The sequence below is a fragment of the Canis aureus genome, chromosome 9 (genome assembly GCF_053574225.1).
Source record: "Canis aureus isolate CA01 chromosome 9, VMU_Caureus_v.1.0, whole genome shotgun sequence".
NCBI lineage: Eukaryota > Metazoa > Chordata > Mammalia > Carnivora > Canidae > Canis > Canis aureus.
The window spans coordinates 37,047,798-37,069,876 of record NC_135619.1 but is presented as its reverse complement, the minus strand read 5'-3'; the positions used below and the strand labels follow the sequence as shown (position 1 = coordinate 37,069,876).

At 35.9% G+C, this 22,079-nt stretch overlaps 1 protein-coding gene across 4 annotated transcripts in view; it reads right to left on the bottom strand.

Annotated features, from left to right (window-relative positions):
- The window catches only part of ARID4A (AT-rich interaction domain 4A), a 68,295-nt gene that overhangs the window by 20,426 nt on the left and 25,790 nt on the right, over positions 1-22,079 (bottom strand). For all 4 annotated transcript variants that reach the window (XR_013386254.1, XM_077909444.1, XM_077909446.1 and 1 more), the window contains exons 12-16: positions 7,881-7,953; positions 6,597-6,691; positions 6,349-6,446; positions 5,614-5,845; positions 1,357-1,607 (exon numbers count right to left, since the gene is read on the bottom strand). Coding sequence is in view for 3 of the 4 variants with exons in the window: in XM_077909444.1 (XP_077765570.1) it covers positions 1,357-1,607; positions 5,614-5,845; positions 6,349-6,446; positions 6,597-6,691; positions 7,881-7,953 (749 nt within the window). In the remaining variant the exon portion in view is untranslated. The remainder of the gene's footprint in view (positions 1-1,356; positions 1,608-5,613; positions 5,846-6,348; positions 6,447-6,596; positions 6,692-7,880; positions 7,954-22,079) is intronic.

Genomic DNA, 22,079 nt, shown 5'->3' with positions numbered 1-22,079 from the left:
AAGGGAATATTGTTCTTCATATTCAAGTCTGTGAAACTTTCTCTGAAATAAGTATCTGTTCTATTAACATATCAACTATAAAGGTTTTTAAAGCCATATATTTTATATTCATATATTACTTGTTTTATTATATACATATAACACATATTTTGATGTTTATTTTTAACAAAACTTCAAACTATAATTAAGCCCTACTTTTTTTTAGTGGTTCACCTTTGCTTAAAATTTATTGTCCAAATGTTTGAAATACTACACTCGCATCATTATATGCAATTCTAATTATCTCCTCCCAGTTTACCTAATACTAATCCTATTTCACTACAGAACTTTATTTATTTACAAATCTAATTCACATGTAATTGTGAACAGCTCTTGTACCTATATGTACTGATACATAAAATTACCTCTTCCACTCACCAGTCATCCCTCATTTTCTAAATATTTTCTCAGTGGTTAATTTTCAGATGGGTATCAGCCACTAACTGGATGCAGCAGGCTATTTCCCCAATTTTGCTTAACAACTCAGATTTCTAGAAAATTTATAATGTAATAACTGAAAAGTAACTATGGAGAAGAGTTTATGTTACAAGAAAATGTGTTATGCTGTTGTTGCTGAATTAAAATTCATTTTTTAGTAGCATATAAAAATTAGTAAATCCATTTGACAACACATAAATGGCCAACTAAACACAGTCGGACATTACTTTGATTTAGCTGGACTGCCTCATCTTTGGTTATTTTTAATTCAGTTCAGTCCATACATGTATAATACATGGAAAAAAAATACCAACACTCAACAGCAAACAGGATGGACATTAAAAAAACTGAAATTTATTGGTGTGATGTGGGGCAAGAATGTATTTGCCAAGCTAGAATCAGGGGTGCATGCCACTTATTCCAATACAATAACTTGAAAAAGAAAAATGTCTTAGATCAAGCTAACACACAGAAACATTGGCTAGTACTGTGCACCCATGTGTTTGTTAGCTTTCCCACATTGTACCTTTTTTAAAATGGAATTTTTGCTGTCGCTGTTTCCTCTTGTCCACTTCCTCCATTTTTCTCCAGCTCCCTTCCCTGCTGTCAACTGCAGGACCTTTCTTTTGACTGGGTGGCGCAGCCTTCTTTGAGGCCACTGTTTAGGGCACAAGTGCTATTAAAATGGTGCAACCAGTATATTCTCCAATTCCGAAAGGCGATACACATCATCTTCACAATGTGTCTCACCTTCATTAGACAAGAGGAATGGAAGTCCCAATAAGAAAACATTCCCTCAAACCTGAATCTCTAAGCAGGAACAGAGCGCTGCTGTACCCCAGACAGGTGCTTCTGGAGAACAAATATAAGATAAAGTACCTCTCTTGGCTTTTCTCTTCCTCTTCATCTGAGTCTTTATCAGAATCCTCCTGCTTTTTAATTTTCTTCTCCTTCGGCTTTGGTGTGGTTTTTCTTCCCAATAGTAGCTCATTTTCTTTTTTCTCTGCAGTTTCATAGTCATCAACTACATCCTTATTTTCAATATCATTGTCTTTTAATTTGTCTTCCGTTTTCTCTTCTTCAATTTCCTTTTTAATAGAATTTGCGTCTCGAGCTAGTCTCCTTCGTCCCTAGTAGAAGGGGTAAAAGCTTTAAAATGGCTATCACTACAAACAAAGGGGGAGAAAGGCAGAAAATGCTTCTTAAACCTTCACAAACCTTCGCAATGACTAGCTGTTTCTCTGTCTTGAGACGTGACAATGACAGCCCATCAACCACTGCGTGCTTTTCCTTTCAACCCATGTAAATTAATTATGTCCATGTCTACTATGATCCTTGGCTACATGCTACAGAAAAAATAAAAATTTCCTCCTTTGTTGACTACATTATTTTATCTCACTTTTAATATTTCTTGACTACAATAAATTTTTTAATTGAAAGATAGTTGACATACTATGTTATATTAACTTCAGGTATACAACGCAGTGATTTGAGAATTATACACATTCTGCAGTGCTCACCATAAATGTAGATACCACCTGTCACCAGTTATCACAATATTATTGACTATATTCCCTATGCCATACTTTTCATCCCTATGATTAATTTTATAACTGTTAGTCTGTGCTTCTTAATCCCTTTTACTTATTTTGTCTATCCCCACACCCCTTTCCCTCTGGCAACCACCAGTTTGTCCTTTCTATTCACGAGTATGTTTCTGTTTGCTTTTATTTTCCACATATAATGAAATCATACAGTATTTATCTTTGTTAGACTTATTTCACTTGGCATTATTTTATCACACTTTTAATATTTCTTGACTACACTGAAAGTTCTAAAATAATTAACTAAGTATCAATGATGCAAGTTAACAATAATTTAAAAATAAATCAGCCTCCTAAATTATGGGCTCTTTAAAAGTTCTATGATGTCTAATCTACCATTTTTAAGATAAAATTTACATTATCACTGTATTTCTGTGTGACTACATTTTAAAAGGACTGAATAGGGGTGCATGGGTGGCTCAGTCGGTTGGGTGTCTAACTTTTGATTTCAGGTCGGGTCATGATCTCAGGGTTGTGAGACTGAGCCCCACGTCCAGCTCTACACTGGGTGTAGAGCCTACTTGAGATACTCTCTCCCTTTCCTTCTGCCTACCTCCCAACCCCAGCATTCTTGCTCTCTCTCTAAAAAAAAATAAAAATAAATTTTAAAAATAAAAGGACTAAAATGCATCCATGGCCAACAGGTGAGCTGATTTCTTTGAATAAGTATTTGGAGCTCACTGGGCTGGTAGTAATTTGTTCTTCCCCAGAAGCTTTCATTTAGCCTCTTGTATGCTCAACTGACTGTGAAACTGTTGAGCCATTTCATTCTCTCCTAAATTCTCCTTCAGGTCCACCGCTACACACTGGCAGTTTCCCTCTACTTGGAATAAAGTGAGGATAGAAAAGGGGCCAACAAATAAAATCTTTAAAAAAGGGAGGGGGGGAAATCCCTGGGTAGCTCAGAGGTTTAGTGCATGCCTTTGGCCCAGAGTATGATCCTGGAGTCCCAGGATCGAGTCCCGCATCAGCCTCCCTACATGGAGCCTGCTTCTCCCTCTGCCTGTGTCTCTGCCTCTCTCTCTCTCTCTCTCTCTCTCTGTGTGTGTTTCTCATGAGTAAATAAATAAAATCTTTAAAAATAAAAAAGGGGGGACCAACAACTTAGAGAGTACTAAAATAACAACTAGTATTTCAGTATAACAAATGTTTTCCCTAGTTCCTATGTGCTATTTAAACTTGAAAGTTAGGGACCCCTGGGTGGCTCAGGGCTTAAGCGTGTCTGCCTTCCACTCAGGGTGAGATCCCAGAGTCCCAGGATCAAGTCCCACATCAGGCTCCCTGCATGGAACCTGCTTCTCCCTCTGCCTGTGTCTCTGCCTCTCTCTCTTTTTCTCTCTGTCCATCCCTCACGAGTAAATAAAATCTTTAAAAAATAAAAAAATAAACTTCAAAGTTAGAAAAAAAGTGTATTTTTCTTTTCACAAAGAACTAGAATGTAAATTCCATGAGGGCAGAGATGGTCTTATATACTTCTATATCCTATGCACAGAGCAACTTTTCTTTAAATACGTGTAGGTAAATGAATGAAAACAATGCTATCTATCAGACTTTAGACCTATATACCTTTTTCTTAAGTTACTTATTTAAGTAATCTCAAAACGTGGGGCTTGAACTCACACCCCTGAGATCAAGAGTCACATACTCTTCTGACTGAGCCAGCCAGGTGCCCTAGAAATCCCATTCTTAGAAGTCTTCCCTCTATATTCAGACCAATGAGGAGGAATTTTTACAAGTATATTTATTACAGCACTTTTTGTAATCATAAAAAATTGGAGAAAATTTTAAGGAAGGTGAATTTATGGTATATGTATATTATGTAGTACTCTGAAGATAATTTACAAAAGATGAGGAACATCTTTAATGACAGGAAAGTATGTCCAAAATACATATAATGGGAGACAATCAGTCTTAGGAAGGAATATTCAGTTTTAAAAAGGAAGGAAATTGTGACACATACACAGGAATGAACCTGAGAGACATTATACTGAGTGAAATAAGCCAGTCAAAAAAGGACAAAGCTGTAAGATTCCATATATATGAGGTACCTAGAGTAGTCAAATTCAAAGAGACAAAGTAGAATGGTTTTGCCACAATCTTGGGTAGAGGGGAATGGGGAGTTATTGTTTAATGGCTAGTTTCAGTTTTGCAAGATGAAAAAGGTACTGGCAAGGGACAGTGGTGATGAGTGCAAAACACTGGGAATATAGTTAATGCCACAGAACTGATGCTTAAAAATGGTTAAGAGGATACATAGTATGTGTATTTACCACAATTTTTTAAAATTAAAAATAAAAATTAAAAAGAAATGAAGCAAACCAATTTGAATGTTTCATGAAATTCATTGGAAGATTCCATTTACTGGATGATGGTCAAAATGGACAGTTTTAAAAAAATGGTTTCTGAGCAACTAAAAGAGGTAATTTCATTTCTTCTTTGACTAAACATGATTTCACTAAAAAATAAGATATAACAGGGGCACTTGGGTGACTCAGTTGGCAAAGTGTCTGCCTTCAGCTCAGGTCATGGTCCTGGAGTCCCAGGATTGAGCTCTGCATCAGGCTCCCTGCTCAGCAGGGCATCTTCTTCTGCCCATCCCCTCTGTTCCCTCTCTCTCTCTCTCACTCTCTCTTTCAAATAAATACATAAAAACTTAAAAAAAAAAAAAAGATGTAACAGTAAATGAATGCCATTGATAGTGTGATAAAAATTTTTTCTCCTAAAATTTGATAAATCCTACCATGTAGACATCATTCAACAATGATCAAAAACAATGGATGACAATCTCTACAAAGGAATTATATACTAAGGGAGAAGAAGAGCAAGGTTAGAAGATAAAATCAACATGCACAGGACTAGAAAATAAGACAAAGCATAAAAAACTGGCACAAGAAATGTATGTACAGTGTCCTGTGGGGTAATAGAGAAAGAAAAGATCTCATCCAGCTGGAGGCACAAATATTACAAGGAGGAAATCATTCATTCAACAACTAGTTAGTAAGTCCTTAATTATAGATGAAGCACTATTCTAGATGCCTGCGGTCTGTCAACGAACAGAACAAATATTGATCCCTGTCCTCATGGAGTGTGATTCTAGTGCAGAGCAGCATAAAAAAAACAAATACAATAAAGAGAATATAAAGTTCATTGCAGATAAAAAGAGTAACATTAGAGGCATTGCAAATACCAAAGACAGGAGGTAGGTTACAATTTTAGATAAGGTGATCAGGACAGGCTTTAGGGAGGTGACTTTTAGTAAGACTTGAAGGAAGTAAATATGTGAGACTGACCACAGATGAGAATGATCTGAACAGACATAAATAGAAAACAACAGGAGGAATGGTATTTTAGGTAGAAGAAAGAAGATGTGCTATATCTAGAAAAAAATAGCCAGGCTAGTCTGCCTAATGCACAACTCAATACTGGAAAATAAACTAGGTTCACTGGCTTATTTTTGTGTGGATCTGAAAATGTCCATAATAAAAATTTAATGTTTAAAATAAACCAGGTAAAACTAATATTAAGTACTTACTCTTGGAGATTTTAATTCTATTTCTTCTCTTTCACTTTCACTGTTTGAATCAATATTTTCCTCAGGTTCACTCTTCACTTCCACTAAAGGCATTTCTTGATCTACTTTTAAAGCCTCTTCCATTGATTCTTCTAAGTCTTTTTTTTCTTCTTTTACTTTTGGTTCATGGTGGTGGACAGTTCTGAACTGAATATTTGCAGAACGGCAGTACTCCTCAAAACCATAGAGATACCTAAACAAACAGTTTCATTTTAAGAAATCTTTGTCTTTACATTTAACTTAAATACTATATTATTAAACACACATATTTTTATAAAGTAATACTCGAGACTTTTTTTAAAGTACTTTTTCTATTACTAGTTTCTCAGTGCTTTATACAGGATTATAAACAGAAATACTGATCATAAAATTTCTTCCTGAAAAAGCTATAATAGTTTTGATATGAAGGCTATTCAACATAAGTAATATAACTCTATAAACATGTATCATCGTTTCATACTATTAACGTACCACATCCCAGACTTTGAAAAGGAAATCAAGACAACACGAGAAATGGAATAAAGTAGACTTGGTGTGATGAAATAACGTTCAATCACTAATATCTATTAACCTAAAACTTTTTATATACTTTCTCTAACTAAATGTTCCTTGATGTGTTTTTGTTTAATTGTTAACAATTAAATGGAAAATATTCCTGTAATATGTATTCTTTGATGAATAAACTATACTACTTACTTTCTATAAGCAGTTTTTACATTGTAGGAAGCAGCTGAATTCAAAATAGGAATGCCAAGGTCCATATAAATTTGCTTCCATACAGCACCACTATCAATCTGGAAAATTAAGTTTTTATTTGTTAACATTTACAAAAGGAAATAATCTTTACACTAATATTCTAGGTTCATTAAGAAAATGTGTTTATCACCTACAGTGCATATAACTGCAACATAGATAATTTAACTTTTCATTATATCTATACTTACATTGTCACATCCACCTTGATGATAAACCAGTCTAAAGAGTTTGAAGAGATTGAGATCTTTATAGCCCAACACAGGTGGTTTGTTGATTGGAGTACCTTTTTAACATGAAAGTAGGATAAATATTTTTATTTAAGTGGAAAATGCTATTACAAGGCTATCGATACAAAACTTTCCAATTTCTAATTTCCCAAGTTTTATTAATCAGAAGCATATATTTAAAGAACCTTAAATTATGTAAGACAACACAAAATATTCTCTATATTCTTTATACAGCACTATGATGGTCTTTAGATTTATTTATTTATTTATTTATTTTTTAATTTTTATTTATTTATGATAGTCACAGAGAGAGAGAGAGAGGGGCAGAGACATAGGCAGAGGGAGAAGCAGGCTCCATGCACCGGGAGCCCGATGTGGGATTCGATCCCGGGTCTCCAGGATCGCGCCCTGGGCCAAAGGCAGGCGCCAAACTGCTGCGCCACCCAGGGATCCCTGCGCCACCCAGGGATCCCATGCGCCACCCAGGGATCCTGGTCTTTAGATTTATATCTATGACTCATCATGTCTCTCACAACTAATAAAATCACCTGTGACTGAATTAGGTACAACTAAGACTTACAACTGCAAGGTGCAGCCAACAATGCTTCTGGTTCAAGAAGCCTGGGCAAGAACATACACAATGGAAAGGGTACAATTTAGGGCATGGATTCATTTTCATTGCTTGAACACAAATGTTAAGAGTGTTAGCAGTAATCTGAATGATGATGTCTCAAAGTCACAGAATGCCTAGGACCAGTTTATTGGAGGATTTTCCAGAACTAATGTAATGTCAAAAGGAATAATTTATAAAGGCTGTATTTCAATTTAAGTCTATTAAAAACCCTATTCAATTTAGGTAAGAATTGGTCTATTTTGTTTCATTTGTTGAGACCGAGGATCAGGCTAGTTTACTTGCTGCAAAGATAGCATTAATAACTAATGGGTATGTGGATTATATTATGACTGTTCACCTTCCATCACTGAAATATTATTATATTTTTTGGTTTTAGAAGTCCCAAGTAGACTAAGTATAATTATACCCATACAACCTATGTATTTTCTGCTCAAAATAGATATTAACAGTTTTTTAATTCCAAATACTTATTCCAACTCTAACTGATCCTTAGGCTTTACTTGAAATCCAAATCCATATACCCATGATTCTAACAAAAATAATTCATGAACCTAGAATGTAAAATTGTAAAAGAAATGACTGCTTTTAAATAATGACCATCAAATACATACCTCTGTCTTCCATAAACTTATAAAGCTGTTGGAGGAAGTTGTCCCTCTCTTCAGGATCAAGTTCTTCCTCAGGCTGTAAAGGCAAAATGCATAAATACTTAGACCGGTGAATAGGGTGAGATATATAGTCTTTTTTAATTCATATTTTGTTGTTGTTTTATGAACCCAACATAAAGGAATTTTTAACAAAGCTGGAAAATATGAATTTCCTCCAAACTCTACAATGCTAGACTTTAAGTCATATTTTTTATAGTGTTGATTTGATACAACTGTCAAGATACACAATCTTTACCCTTCACTCATCTATGACTCCAACCCTACCCTTGAATATCAACATAGGGATTAAGACTAGCCATGAGGAAAAGGTTCAGGAATCCGGTAAGAACATTTTCACCTCATTTGGTTTCGTTTTTAAAAAAAAAAATACATCAAAGTACCATGTGGCCCACACAAATGTATTGATAGATAAGCACAATAATTACAAACATATTTATTATTTAAAAATAACCCACAGGGCAGCCCCAGTGGCGCAGCGGTTTAGCGCCGCCTGCAGCCCATGGCGTGATACTGGAGACCCGAGATCGAGTCCCATGTCAGGCTCTTTGCGTGGTGCCTGCTTCTCTCTCTGCCTGTGTCTCTGCCTCTCTCTCTCTCTCTGTGCCTCTATGAATAAATAAAGTCTTTAAAAAAATAAAAAATAAATAAAAATAAAAATAACCACATACAAATGTTCTAATTTGTTATTGTTGAATGAAGACAAACTAGAGGTTCCAAAGTCACATGGCAGAAGTTTTTTGTTTTGAGAACACAGCAGTTTAAAGAAATTTATATATATTTAAATGATTCATAGAATTTTATTTTGTCTCAGGCCCACCATCCCTTCTTCTATCACATTAGCCTGCTTTTCTCATTTGCCCTTCTTGCATGGCCTCTGTAAATAAGACTTTGCAACCCCTGAAAATAAGAAAATGAAAATTATTTAAGGAAGGAAACTAGATAAATAACCACAAATTGGTTCCTGGGTGTAGGGAAACAATGGAAACATTCATGTAAAAAAAAAAAAAAAAAAAAAAACTATTCCTACAAATACCTATTTAAGTGTTACTTTTTACTAATTATATAAATCTAATGATCTCTTCTTATAATGTCAAAGTCTTAGCTGCAGTTAAATATATTATGGGTTTTAATAAAATATTCCCTGCCCTGATAGACTACTTATAAACCAATGTTTGGGAAAATTCTTATTTAAAATTTAGCAAAATTATGGAGAAATAAACAAAACACTAATATCTTTCATCCATATAAATTATTATAATTTCAGAGTACTGCTTTTCTACATTCTAAAAGAACAATTAGATTTGTCTTTCAAAGGGCAGCCCTGGTGGCACAGTGGTTTAGCGCTGCCTGCAGCCCAGGGTGTGATCCTGGAGACCCGGGATCGAATCCCATGTCAGGCTCCCTGCATGGAGCCTGCTTCTCCCTCTGCCTGTGTCTCTGCCTCTCTCTGTGTGTGTGTGTATCTCTCATGAATAAATAAATATTAAAAAAAAAAAATCTTAAAAAAAAAACCATTAAAAAAAAATAGATTCGTCTTTCAAAGCCATAATCAAAGCAAAGCAACCACCAGCCAATAAATATTGAGTATTCACCATCTAGAGGGCAACAGGTCCTTTAAAATTATGTATTCTTTAAGAATTTTAATCACTAAAACATAGCAGCCAGAATCCATGAACATGAAGTTGATTAAAATATATAATAAAAAAACCAAAAGGCAATCAAAGAGAATAAAATCTTTTAATACATTCATTCAGAATGATTTAATAGCATTAGAGTACTGTGAGTTTTAACAAATGTAAAGAAACTAAGTCAAAGTTCTAAGCCTCACAACTTAGCAATATAGAGTGAATAATCAGTGTAGGGTTAATAGGGATCATTACTAAATGTTCCAATCAAAAGATGGCAGTTTTTTGGGATGCCTAGGTGGCTCAGTGGTTAAGTGTCTGCCTTTGGCTCAGGGCGTGATCCTGGAGTCCCAGGGTTGAGTCCCGCATCAGCCTCCCTGCAGGAAGCCTGCTTCTCCCTCTGCCTATGTCTCTGCCTCTGTGTGTGTGTGTCTCATGAATAAATAAAATCCTTAAAAAAAAAAAAAAAAAGATGGCAGTTTTTCCCCATGTGAATTTAAAAAGCCTTGTCTTTGCAAGGTAATTAGAACTGCCAATGAGTTAACTCAAAAAAAAAAAAAAAAAAAAAAAAAGTCCAGTAACCCAAAAATTATTTTTAAAGACTTCTAAGTATGGGAAAAAAACCCCAAAACACCTTCTGCTAGACTGCGCCTATGCTTTGCTTATCCCTCATGTTCCTCATAATCACAATATTTTCTCCTTAAACCGACACCTCATTTCCAGTATTTATGATCTTGCAGAATTCAAATAAGACCATTATCCAGTATATGTAAAAAGTATTTTTTCAAAAGGCACTGACTTAAAAAAAAATAATAATAAAATAAATAAATAAATAAATAAATAAATAAATAAAAAAAAGGCACTGACTTGAAATCAAATTTTCTTCCAAAAACAAGTAAACAAAATAAACCCATCAAGTGCAAATTAGGTATTTATTACAGTTGTACCAAACATTTCATAAATTCTTACTAAAAATAGTTTTAATACATAAAAGTTGGTATTTTAAATACATTTGATTTAAAAGTTAGTGGATGTCCAGGTACCTGGTGGCTCAGCCGGTTAAGCATTCAACTCCTGATTTTGGCTCCGGTCACAATCTCAGATTCCCAGAATCAAGCCCCTTGTTGGGCTCTGCACTCAGTGGAGAATCTACTTGAGATTTTCTCTCTCCCTCTCCCCTCATTCTGCCCTACCCAGCACCATGTTCAAACACATTTGCGCACTCTCACTCTCTCTCCAGTAAATAAATAGATAAATTTTCAAAAATAAAATAAAAGTTAGGTAATGTCCAACAGTGTAGTAAGTTCCATGAGAAATTATGGCCATAAAATTCTATGTTCAGGTGCAGTTATCAAGTATAAAAACAAGACATAAATGAATAAAGAATTCTCCTTATTAAACAAATACCTGCTTGAGGAGAAATTTACACAAGAAAAAAGATGAGGCTAGAAACACAGTTTAAATTTACCTGATAGTCTTTACAAAAATTAAAATTGCTTAATTTCTTTTTAATTGAATTTTATTTAATTAAAATAAATAAAATTCAATTAACATATATTATTTGTTTCACAAGTAGAGGTAATTCATCAGTCTTATATAATAGCCAGTGTTCATTACATCACATGTCCTCAATGTCCATCATCCAGTTATGCCATTCCCCCATCACTCCCCTCCAACAACTGTTTGTTTCTCATGATTAAGTCTCTTATGGTTTGTCTCCCTCTCTGATTTTGTCTTATTTTTTCCTCCCTTCCCCTATGATCCTCTGTTTTGTTTTTTAAATTCCACATGAGTGAGATCATATGATATTTGTCTTTCTCTTATTTCGCTTAGGATATCCTCTAGTTCCATCCACGTCCTTGCAAAAGGCAAGATGCCATTTTCTGATGGCTGAGTAGCAGCCCATTGTATATGTATACCACATCTTCTTTATCCATTCATCTATCGATGGACATCTGGGCTCTTTCCATAGTTTGGCTATCGTGGACATTGCTACTATAAACATTGGGGTGCAGGTGCCCCTTCGGATCACTATATTTGTATCTTTGGGGTAAATACCCAGCAGTTTAACTGCTGGGTCATAGGGTAGTTCAATTTTCAACTTTTTGAGGAACCTCACTGTTTTCAACAGTGGCTGCACCAGCTTTCATTCCCACCAGGAGTGTAAGATAGTTCCCCTTTCTCCACATCCTTGCTAATATCTTTCCTTTCCTGATGTGTTAATTTAAGCCATTCTGACTGGTGTGAGGTGGTATCTCATTGTGGTTTTGATTTGTATCTCCCTGATGCTGAGTGATGTTGAGCATTTTTTCATGTGTCTGTTGGCCATTTGTATGTCTTCTTTGGAGGAATGTCTGCTCATGTCTTCTGCCCATTTCTTGACTGGATTATTTGTTCTTTGTTCTTTTATTTGAGTTTCATAAATTCTTTTTTATTTATTTATTTATTTTATTTATTTTATTTTTTTTTATGATAGTCACAGAGAGAGAGAGAGAGGCAGAGACATAGGCAGAGGGAGAAGCAGGCTCCATGCACCGGGAGCCCGACATGTGGGATTTGATCCCGGGTCTCCAAGATCGCGCCCTGGGCCAAAGGCAGGCGCTAAACCGCTGCGCCACCCAGGGATCCCGAGTTTCATAAATTCTTATAGATTTTTGGATACTGGTTCTTTATCTGATATATCATTTGCAAATATCTTCTCCCATTCTGTCAGTTGTCTTTCAGTTCTTTGACTGTTTCTTTTGTTATGCAAAAGCTTTTTTATCTTGATGAAGTCCCAATGGTTCATTTTTGCCTTTGGGGAGGAGTCTAGTAAGAAGTTGCTGGGGCCATGGTCACAAAGGTTGCTGCCTGTGTTCTCTCTAGGATTTTGATGGACTCCTGTCTCACATTTAGGTCTTTAATCCATTTTGAGTCTCTTTTTGTGCATGATGTGAGGAAATGGTCCAGTTTCATTCTTCTGCATGTGTCTGTCCAATTTTCCCAACACCATTTGTTGGAGACTGTCTTTTCTCATTGGATATTCTTTCCTGCTTTGTCGAAGATGAGTTGACTATAGAGTTGAGGGTCCCTTTCTAGGTTCTCTATTCTGTTCGATTGATAACACGTGTCTGTGTTTGTGCCAGTACTATACTGTCTTGATGATTACAGCTTTGTAATACAGCTTGAAGTCCAGAATTTTGATGCCACCAGTCTTGGTTTTCTTTTCAACATTCCTTTGGTTATTCAGCGTCTTTTCTGGTTCCATACAAATTTTAGAATTACTTGTTCCAACTCTGTGAAATAAGTTGATGGTAGTTTGATAAGGGATTGCGTTGAATGTATAGATTCCTCTAGGTAGCAGAAACATAAAATTGTTTAATTTCTTACAATATGTAATTCTTCACAATCTTTTTTTTGCAAACAGCTGTGCTGTTAGTCACCTTGGATTAAAACTGCATATGCTAGCAAATGCCTCCAACTAGATGAATCTGCCTTTATGGCTTTTGTATGGGGGCTCATATTTGCTCAGGGTGTGCTTTCTCTGTTCGTAGACTTTTTTAAAAGCAAAGTTCTCTCTCTCTCTCTCTTAAAGATTTATTTATTTATGTATTCTCTGTGCCCATTGTGGGGTTCAAATTCACAATCCTAAAATTAAGAGCTGCATGCTATACTAACTGAGCCAGCCAGGCGCCCTTATTCATGGTGCTTTCATACATATAGTATTTTTCTCCTGGTCAATAACCAGGTATTGCATTCTTCAAGGGTTTTATTTTTAATTTTTAAAGATTTTATTTATTTATTAGAAAGACACACACACACACACAGAGGCAGAGACACAGGCAGAGGGAGAAGCAGGCTCCATGCAGGGAGCCTGATGTGGGACTCGATCCCGGGACTCCAGGATCACACCCTGGGCTGAAGGTGGCGCTAAACTGCTAAGCCACCGGGGCTGCCCTCATCAAGGGTTTTAGAGTAGAAGATTATAATAATGGCAGGTAAAGTCCACTAGACCGCTGATAAGCCACCTTCCCTTCATTCAGTCAAGCATGTGGTAAGGAATTATGCATCATAATTGCATCCAGTAAAATGCATCCAGGAAAATGTCAGGATGGAGAACAGGGTTAAGGATATGGAAGAAGCATGAACATGATCATAATTTCATGAAACTTATTTTAGTTAGCATCAATATATACCATCTAGTGTTATATAGGTATTTGTGATTCTATCTATATACCTAGTAAATTATGAATTTTCTGACTTTGGAAACTATCTTCAAATTCAGTCCAGACATTTATTGATGGCTACCATGAGTCAGGGAGGGACATGCAAAAGTACTGTGATTAAAGTAAGAAGACATGGTACTTTCTACTTTTGACACTTTGAATCTTGCAGAGGTTGTAGCAATGTAAAACAAGCCAATGTAATACAACATTAAAAGTGTTGCAAAGTATATAAAAGAATACAGAAGGAGATCAGTGGTTCTACTGGGGATGGAGTAATAGGGGTTATATTAGGGAAAACCTCAAAACTTGAAGAGTGGAGAGCCCAAGAGCTAGAGCAAACAGCATAAGCATGAGGCTGTCAAAGGCAGGCTGTGATTAAAAAAGCACTTTTTAATGATATGTAGAGAATGAGAACTGGAATTTGAGAGAGCTGAAGAGGAATCATATCAGATTTGTATTTTTAAAAGCTCTCTGCCAAGAATGAGTTTGATGGATTCGAAGGGAAAGGGAAACTATTACAATAGTCCACAAGGAGAAGGCTCAATGCTTGAATTAGTCTTGCTCTCTGATGATGGAAAGATGACCCCCTACTCTAGAAGGAGAAAGAAAGAGTAAATGCTAAGATTCTTTTTAGTGTAAGTCTAAGTTATTCATGTTTATAATCCTGCAGGTTCCCAAACATTGTAAGGGCTTGATAGGTTAAAGACATGCCTATATTTTACAATTTTATCACCAAGGACTGGCATTTAGCTTAGATATTCTGTTATTATGTGAATGAAAACAATATCCGTGAAAATAAACTCAGGAGATTTTCTTTGATTACTTCACATTCACTGAGTTTCAGAGCTAGCATTAATAATATAAATACAATAGGAGTCAGATAAAAGAAAAGAATGGCCGAGGTTGGGGGCACCTGGGTGGCTCAGTTCGTTAAGCATCTGTCTTTGGCTCAGGTCATGATCCCAAGGTCCTGGGATCAAGCCCCATGGCAGGTTTCCTGCTCAGCATGGAGTCTGCTTCTTCATCTCCCTTTGCTCCTCCCCCATTCATGCTCATGTGTGCATGTGTGCACACTCAAATAAAAATACAATCTTTAAAAAAAAAAAAAAAAAAGAATGGCTGAGGCTGTTTTAAAGTCACAGGTCGCTGTGGCACAAACATTTGTTAGCATTCACTTCATTCTTTCCTAAATACATGAATCAGAAAATGATTATTCATTCAGAAATAGTGTGAATTCTTTTTTGTTTTTTAAGATTTTATTTATTCATAGAGACACAGAGAGAGAGAGAGAGAGGCAGAAACACAGGCAAAGGGAGAAGCAGGCCCCATGTAGGGAGCCCTACGTGGGACTTGATCCCAGGTCTCCAGGATCACGCCCTGGACTGAAGGCAGCGCTAAACCGCTGGGCCACCCAGGCTGCCCAATAGTGTGAATTCTAATGAAAAATGGACTTCCTGCATTTTTACTAGGATAAAAGATAAATTTTTAAAAATCTTTAAAATAAGATAATCCGGGATCCCTGCGTAGCGCAGCGGTTTGGCGCCTGCCTTTGGCCCAGGGCGCGATCCTGGAGACCCGGGATCGAATCCCACGTCGGGCTCCCGGTGCATGGAGCCTGCTTCTCCCTCTGCCTGTGTCTCTGCCTCTCTCTCTCTCTCTCTGTGACTATCATAAATAAAATAAATAAATAAATAAAAATAAATTAAAAAAAAAAAAGATAATCCCTGTTATTGCTATTAACTTACCTTGCTAGCAACTCTACTTTCCAGAACACAAATTAAGAAAGTATACAGAAAGTGTCCAAACTGTCAAAATATGTCAGTAAAAGATGATGCACTTTACACAAAGCTCCTCAGACTCATGTAACTTATACACTTATACTATTCTGAGTAGGTCAGGATAATTTCTCAGCACATAACAGATTAGAGCCATAAAAACCGACATTTTGAGAATGTGAAAGGATGTAACTAAACATGATCTTTGTGGTTTCATTGCACTGTACTGCACTGTATGTGAAGTACACATCCTTTGTTGATGGGTATCTCATTGCTCATAAACCCTTACAGGTATCCTTAATAAGTTACTAATGACTATATAACACCTTCTTCCATTCTTAAATATATATATATTCCAGTATATCATGCTTATTTATCTGAACCAAAACACTGTTTTTTGTGAATTAATGTTATTTTGGACAACAGCAGCTTCATTCACCCTGCATGCTGCTGCTACAATCCCTCCTCTGGTTCTCTCTTTTGGCTCCCCTTCTCACTCCATTCCTGGCTCCACTCGTACTCCATCACAGGTTTTCTCAACTCTTCAGTTCTTACAATCCCTGATCTTCCATCCCCCACCCCACCTACTCCAAAACAAAGAGGCTGAACTTGGAGTCCTCTGCAGGAGGCAGATTTTGTTGGAGCTGAGGGGATAATATGACAGTACCATTGAAAACTCTACTCTGGGGAACTAAGCACTGCAAGAAGCACACCAGAAGTGGCAACTCTGAAGCTGCCTCTGGGCTGCAGGATGATGTGAAAGCAAGCAGTGATACCACTAGCTGCTCATGCTTTTATTGCATTAAATTTTACATTTGAGACATATTAAGTAGCCTCACTGAGTTTTTACAACTGTGCAATAAATGCGAGAACAAGTTATCGCTAAGGTGAATGCATAGAACATTTATAGGTCATATTCAACCTTAACTCAGGTAGGGCTTCTATTTGTTCCTACGTAGAAGTCTTGGATTCTATATACATTCTTGTTGGAGTCCTTAAATATCAGATATTGTTTATCATTTTCTGAGATTTTTAAACTTTCCTTTTCTCTACTATATTTGATACTATAAAAGGAATGAGCAACAGAAAAGTGATACTCAATAAAACATACCTGGCAACTCAACAAGTGGTTTCTGAGCAAAATCTAATAAATGTGCGAATATGGAGAAGCAGGTTGTTAAAAAAAAAAGTTATGTCCTGCTGGAGAATAATGGCAGGAAGAATAGAAAAGTGGGTCGAATTATGAAGAGCCAAACTTATAAAGGGCCATGATAAAAGACCTAATCTTCATCCTGTTGGTGCTGAGGCCATTAAGGGGTTTCTAGCAGGAACCCTTTATGTGTTAGGAAGAGGTCTATGAAGAATGGGTTGGAGGGGAAAAGACCTATCAGAAGACACCTGAAATAAGTGGGACAAGATACAAAGAAGGAGTATCAGTAAAGAACCTTTATTTCAAGTGACAAAAAAGTATCCCAAACTAGCCTAAGCCAAAAAGAGTTAATTTATAAATTCACAAAATTATATAAGGAAACAAGATTGCCTACAAAATGCACTGCTTAAAAAAAGAAAGCCTGGGGCAGCCCGGGGGGCTCAGCGGTTTAGCGCCACTTTCAGTCCAAGGCCTGATCCTGGAGACCTGGGACAGAGTCCCAGGTCGGGCTCCCTGCATGGAGCCTGCTTCTGCCTCTGCCTGTGTCTCTGCCTCTCTCTCAATCTGTGTTTCTCATGAATAAATAAATATTTTTTAAAAAAGAAAGAAAAAGAAAGCCTGTATTATGAAGGGAAGGTAGATAATGTATCTTGTAGTTTCTTGCAAAGTGAACTTTCTGGAACCTTACAACAAATCTTCTAACACTTTGTTTCAAGTAGTAGTATGTTAGGATAACTGCATGGCCCACACTTGTTCATGTATTCAGAAACTATTTAATGAAGGTTTAATATTAGCCAAGCTCTAGTTGGTGTGCTAGTTGGTGGACAGTCATATTGGTTGAAAAGGAAAAAACTATAACAAAAAAACCTGACATCCACTGTTTCATAGACCTTAAAATATACAGAGAAAAAAATTTAAAAGTCTGTGAAAATTTTGTAATGTTTTTACACCTCCATTTCCTCACTCATAAAAAAAATCCTGTTGTGAGGATTCAATAAACAATCTTGAAAACCCTCTAAGTCTCTGGAGTGCCTGGGTGGCTCAGTCAGTTAAGATCTGCCTTCAGCTTAGGTCATGATCCTGGGGTCCTGGGATCCAGCCCCATGGCAGGCTTCCTGCTCAGCGGGGAGCCTGCTTCTCCCTTTCCCTCTGCTCCTGCTTGTGCACGCACTCTCTCTCTCTCTAATGAATAAATTAAAAAAAAAAAAGCCACTAAGTCTCCAAAATGAAGCTGAGAACATATTCGGTGTGGGAATCTTTACCTGTTTCTAACTCCTACAAAAGCAAAATATTTTAATTGCAATATAATGAAAGCTGTAGGGACGCTTGGGTGGCTCAACAGTTGAGTGTCTGCCTTTGGCTCAGGGCATGATCCCAGAGTCCCGGGATCGAGTCCCACATTAGGCTTCCTGCATGGAGCCGCCTTCTCCCTTTGCTTATGTCTCTGCCTCTCTCTCTGTGTGTCTCTCATAAATAAATAAATAAATAAATAAATAAATAAATAAATAAATAAATAAATAAATAAATAAATAAAATATTTTAATAAAAATGAAAGCTGTATCTTACTAATGATGCATGCTCTGGTACAACAGATATATTTTGTCATAACACCTCAGTGAAATATTTCAACTGAAAACCCAAGTTTAAAAAAGAAAACTTAAACTAAAACCTTAAATAATAAAAGGAAAGAAAAAATCCCCACAACATTAAGTCTGGTAACTCTGGTGATCCATAACTCAAAATGACTCCCTAGGGTACCAGTAAAGCCCTGAGCCAAGTAGAATTCTGAAGAACTGTCCAGAAAGTTATCATATGTAAAAACTATCAGCTGACAATATATAGATTGCAAAGGAAAGGAAACAGAGAAAATTCACAATCTTAATAGGATAAGGGCTAAAAGCCATGACAAGACTGTATTGAAAGAATACAATAATTAAATCTTGAGTAAATATAAAGTAATGCCTAGTATACTACTTTTAGAAAGAGGTGACATTATGCAATGTATTTCAGAAGTATTTAAATATAAAAGAATAAATACTGCAACCACTTTTGTGCCCTAAAATCAATTTATTCCAAGAGGAATTACATTTAGATGTCTCATTTTTAAAAATCTGCTTAGATTCAGTGCAGAGAATAGACTGGAGAAGGCCAGCAGGGGCATGGGAAAGTTACTATTGCATTTCTATAGGTAAAGGAGAACATAGTGGCTTGGACTAGAGTGGCAGAGAGTAGAAACCGAGGGAAGTGAGCAAACCTGAAAGCCATCAAGTAGCCAGAAGAAAGATTTGGTGTCTCATTGGTTAGAGGTGCAAGAGTGGGAGGGTTAAGGTGATTGCAATATATCTGGTTTGGGTAATTAGTGGATCATGTTTCTATTCAAATAAATTGGGGACAATCATGGGAAGGACCAGCTTGGGGGGGGGGACTGAAAACAGTTCTTGTACATACTGAGTTTGAGTACTTACAAAATAAGCCTCGTTGGCAGTTTAATATAAATATCTGGGGCTATGAAGAGACATCTTTGATGTACCTATAGATTTGAAGTCATTATATCATTTAGTTAGGAAATAAGTTAAAAATATATATATATATAATGTCCGAGATATCAGATGACTTTAGAAGGTAGGCATGTTGAAAATGCTGAATACTGGGAAGGAGTCAAATGAGATCATGACAAAAATTTTCTGGATTTAGTACAGAAAATCTGTTGAAGGTCATTGGTTGTTTTAGCTGTGGTGGGAGTGCAAGACACACTATAGTGAATTAAGAGTGAAGAGGAAGTCAGGAAATAAAAGTGTATATACTTTTTCTGACCAATGATCTGGTCAGAAGGGTGAGGAGAGAGGACAGTATGTGGAGGGGTTGGTTGTCAGAAGGGTGGAGAGATGGAAGTGTGCTTTTAAAAACTGATAAGAAGGAAACAACAGAACAGAATAAAGATATTGGAAAGAAGAGATAGTTCATAATCTAAGCTAAGGAAAAAGGGAATGAGATCCAGAGTGTAAACTGAGGGACTCATATCATACAGAAGAGGGCAACATATTATCAATTTTATACCTAAGGGAAGGAGAGCAGGCCGATAAAGTGTAATGCATGCTCCCAATTTGATGCTCCTAATTTCTTTCTGAAGTTGGAGTGGAGTAGGGCAGGGTTGGAGGACAGAGTGATTTGATCATAGAAACTGGGAATTGACTCATAGTGTTGAAGGCCCAGCAAAAGTTGGTAGTTATAAAATTTAGAGTGGCATCATTCTTCCTTGTTGTGTACATTGAAATAGAAAAATTCAGGGAACATGTAAGATGTCATGATATATTCATTATATGGTAAGACATTGTTTTATAGTTTCAGAAAACAGTGACAACAACCTCCTTAAAACAAATTATTACAGGACTCTTGTATTACACAGACTTGACTGAGACTAGTCATTTCCGCCCCCCTCCTTGAAAAGGTACCTACATTCTACTTTTAAACAATCAAGCCATGTTTTGGATACTATCACATCTAAGGCTTTAAATTCAGTCAACCCTCTTTCATGCTACCACAACTATGAAATAATTTATTCTGAGAAGTGACTTTTTTGAAATATATACAAATGTAGCTATAATTGTGTGTGCAAATGTGCAATCCTCATTAATCTGATTAAGTGAATAATTTGGTAGTCTTACTCTAATTCTGTGAGGAAAGATCTTGCTAAATACAGTAGAACATTTGTTTGCTTAATAGGCTACACTTCAAGATTTTTTCAAGTAAATTATTACATTTGAATCCAAGTTAAAGTTTCAATTATTTATTGAAAGTTAACTTTGCAGGATCTGCTTAGAAACTTGTAACTGACAGCTGGAGTTATTAGATATAACTAACATTACCTTTAAATTTTTCTTTAAATTTTATTAACTTAGCATAATTTTCCCATGTTATCAAGCATTTACTGTACATTTATACCCAAAATGATCTTGCAAGATCACTAACAAATGGCTTTACAAGACAACGTAAATACAAATAACACTTGACTTACACATTAAGAAAAAAATTCCAGTTTCTATGAATAAAAAACCACAAGCACTTATGATTTTTATAATAGTGGAATATAATCTAAGCAACAGATAAAATAGTGATCCCTAGAAAATTCAGTTTGGAGAAACGGGTATCAGTATTTCCAAGCAAAAAAAGAGCATTCTTATAAAAATTCACTAAATTCTTATTTTCATTACTAATTATGAAATTAGAAGAAATTTCTGAAAGGGCCCAACACATAAGGCTATATATATCAAACTAAAAGGACAAAAGAGGTGCAACTAGTCAAATTCCCTTTAATGTCTTCACCCATTCACTTTATCCTTAGACAACTCTCCTACATTCATCCAGAATGTATATAAGAAGTAAGTGAATTAACTGACATCATGACTTATATTTACATGGACTTTTCAATCAATTTCAAAGCTCAAAAGGAAATCAGTAGTATCTTTTCTAATACAAAATTTTCTTAACAAAAGACATTTAGTAATACCCACAAAAATATTCTCCAGGGCTTATTTTCAATATAATTACCAACAGGTTAAAATTTATAGTCATCAATATAGACTGGACCTACTTCCTGTCAGACTCTCAAGTCTTTTCCTACCCAGTAACAGTATGAAACATATTTCTTGCATTCCAATCCTGACCTACCAATGCTTAGGAATTCAAAATAATATTAAGTAAAAAAGATGATCCTCCATGGTAAAGCCATGAATCTCAAATCTTACTTAGGCTATTTTAGGGTATTCAAAGCATCAAATATGAAAATGTCCACTGTCCATTAGCACTGCACAAGTATCTAACACTTGTATGATTCTACTGCATAAAATTTACAAACATCAAATGATAAGCTAAAGTACTGTTATAGTGGTTTTCAGAATGTTAAAGACCTTTTTATCATTATAAAGCCACATTAAATTTTCATGAAAAGCATAGCATTATTACGTTTCAGGGAGAATATGATCTACAATGTAATACCACAGCTTAGCCTCACCTATGTAGTAAAGGCCTGTAATGACTAAGCCAGGTAGGCCCTGTCTTATCAGACTTTAATTAATTTTATACCATATCCACTTTTTTTCCTTTGTTACGTATAGACTAAACTGCTTTTCAGTTTATCAGTACATTAAATTTTTAAAAATTACTGTTCAAGACAAATTAGAATGATTCAGCAACTAAGTCTTAAATTCAAGAGCAAGAAATGCAGCTGATTTTTTTTTTTCTAAAGCAACCAAAATCTCACTCAAGAAATCTACCTCTATGACCAGAAAAAAAGAGGAATTAGTTTCTGTCAAGTAATTCAATAAAGAATATGCTATGAAACTGATCATCTGGAAAATAATTTAAATTAACAGACAACTCAGTGACTA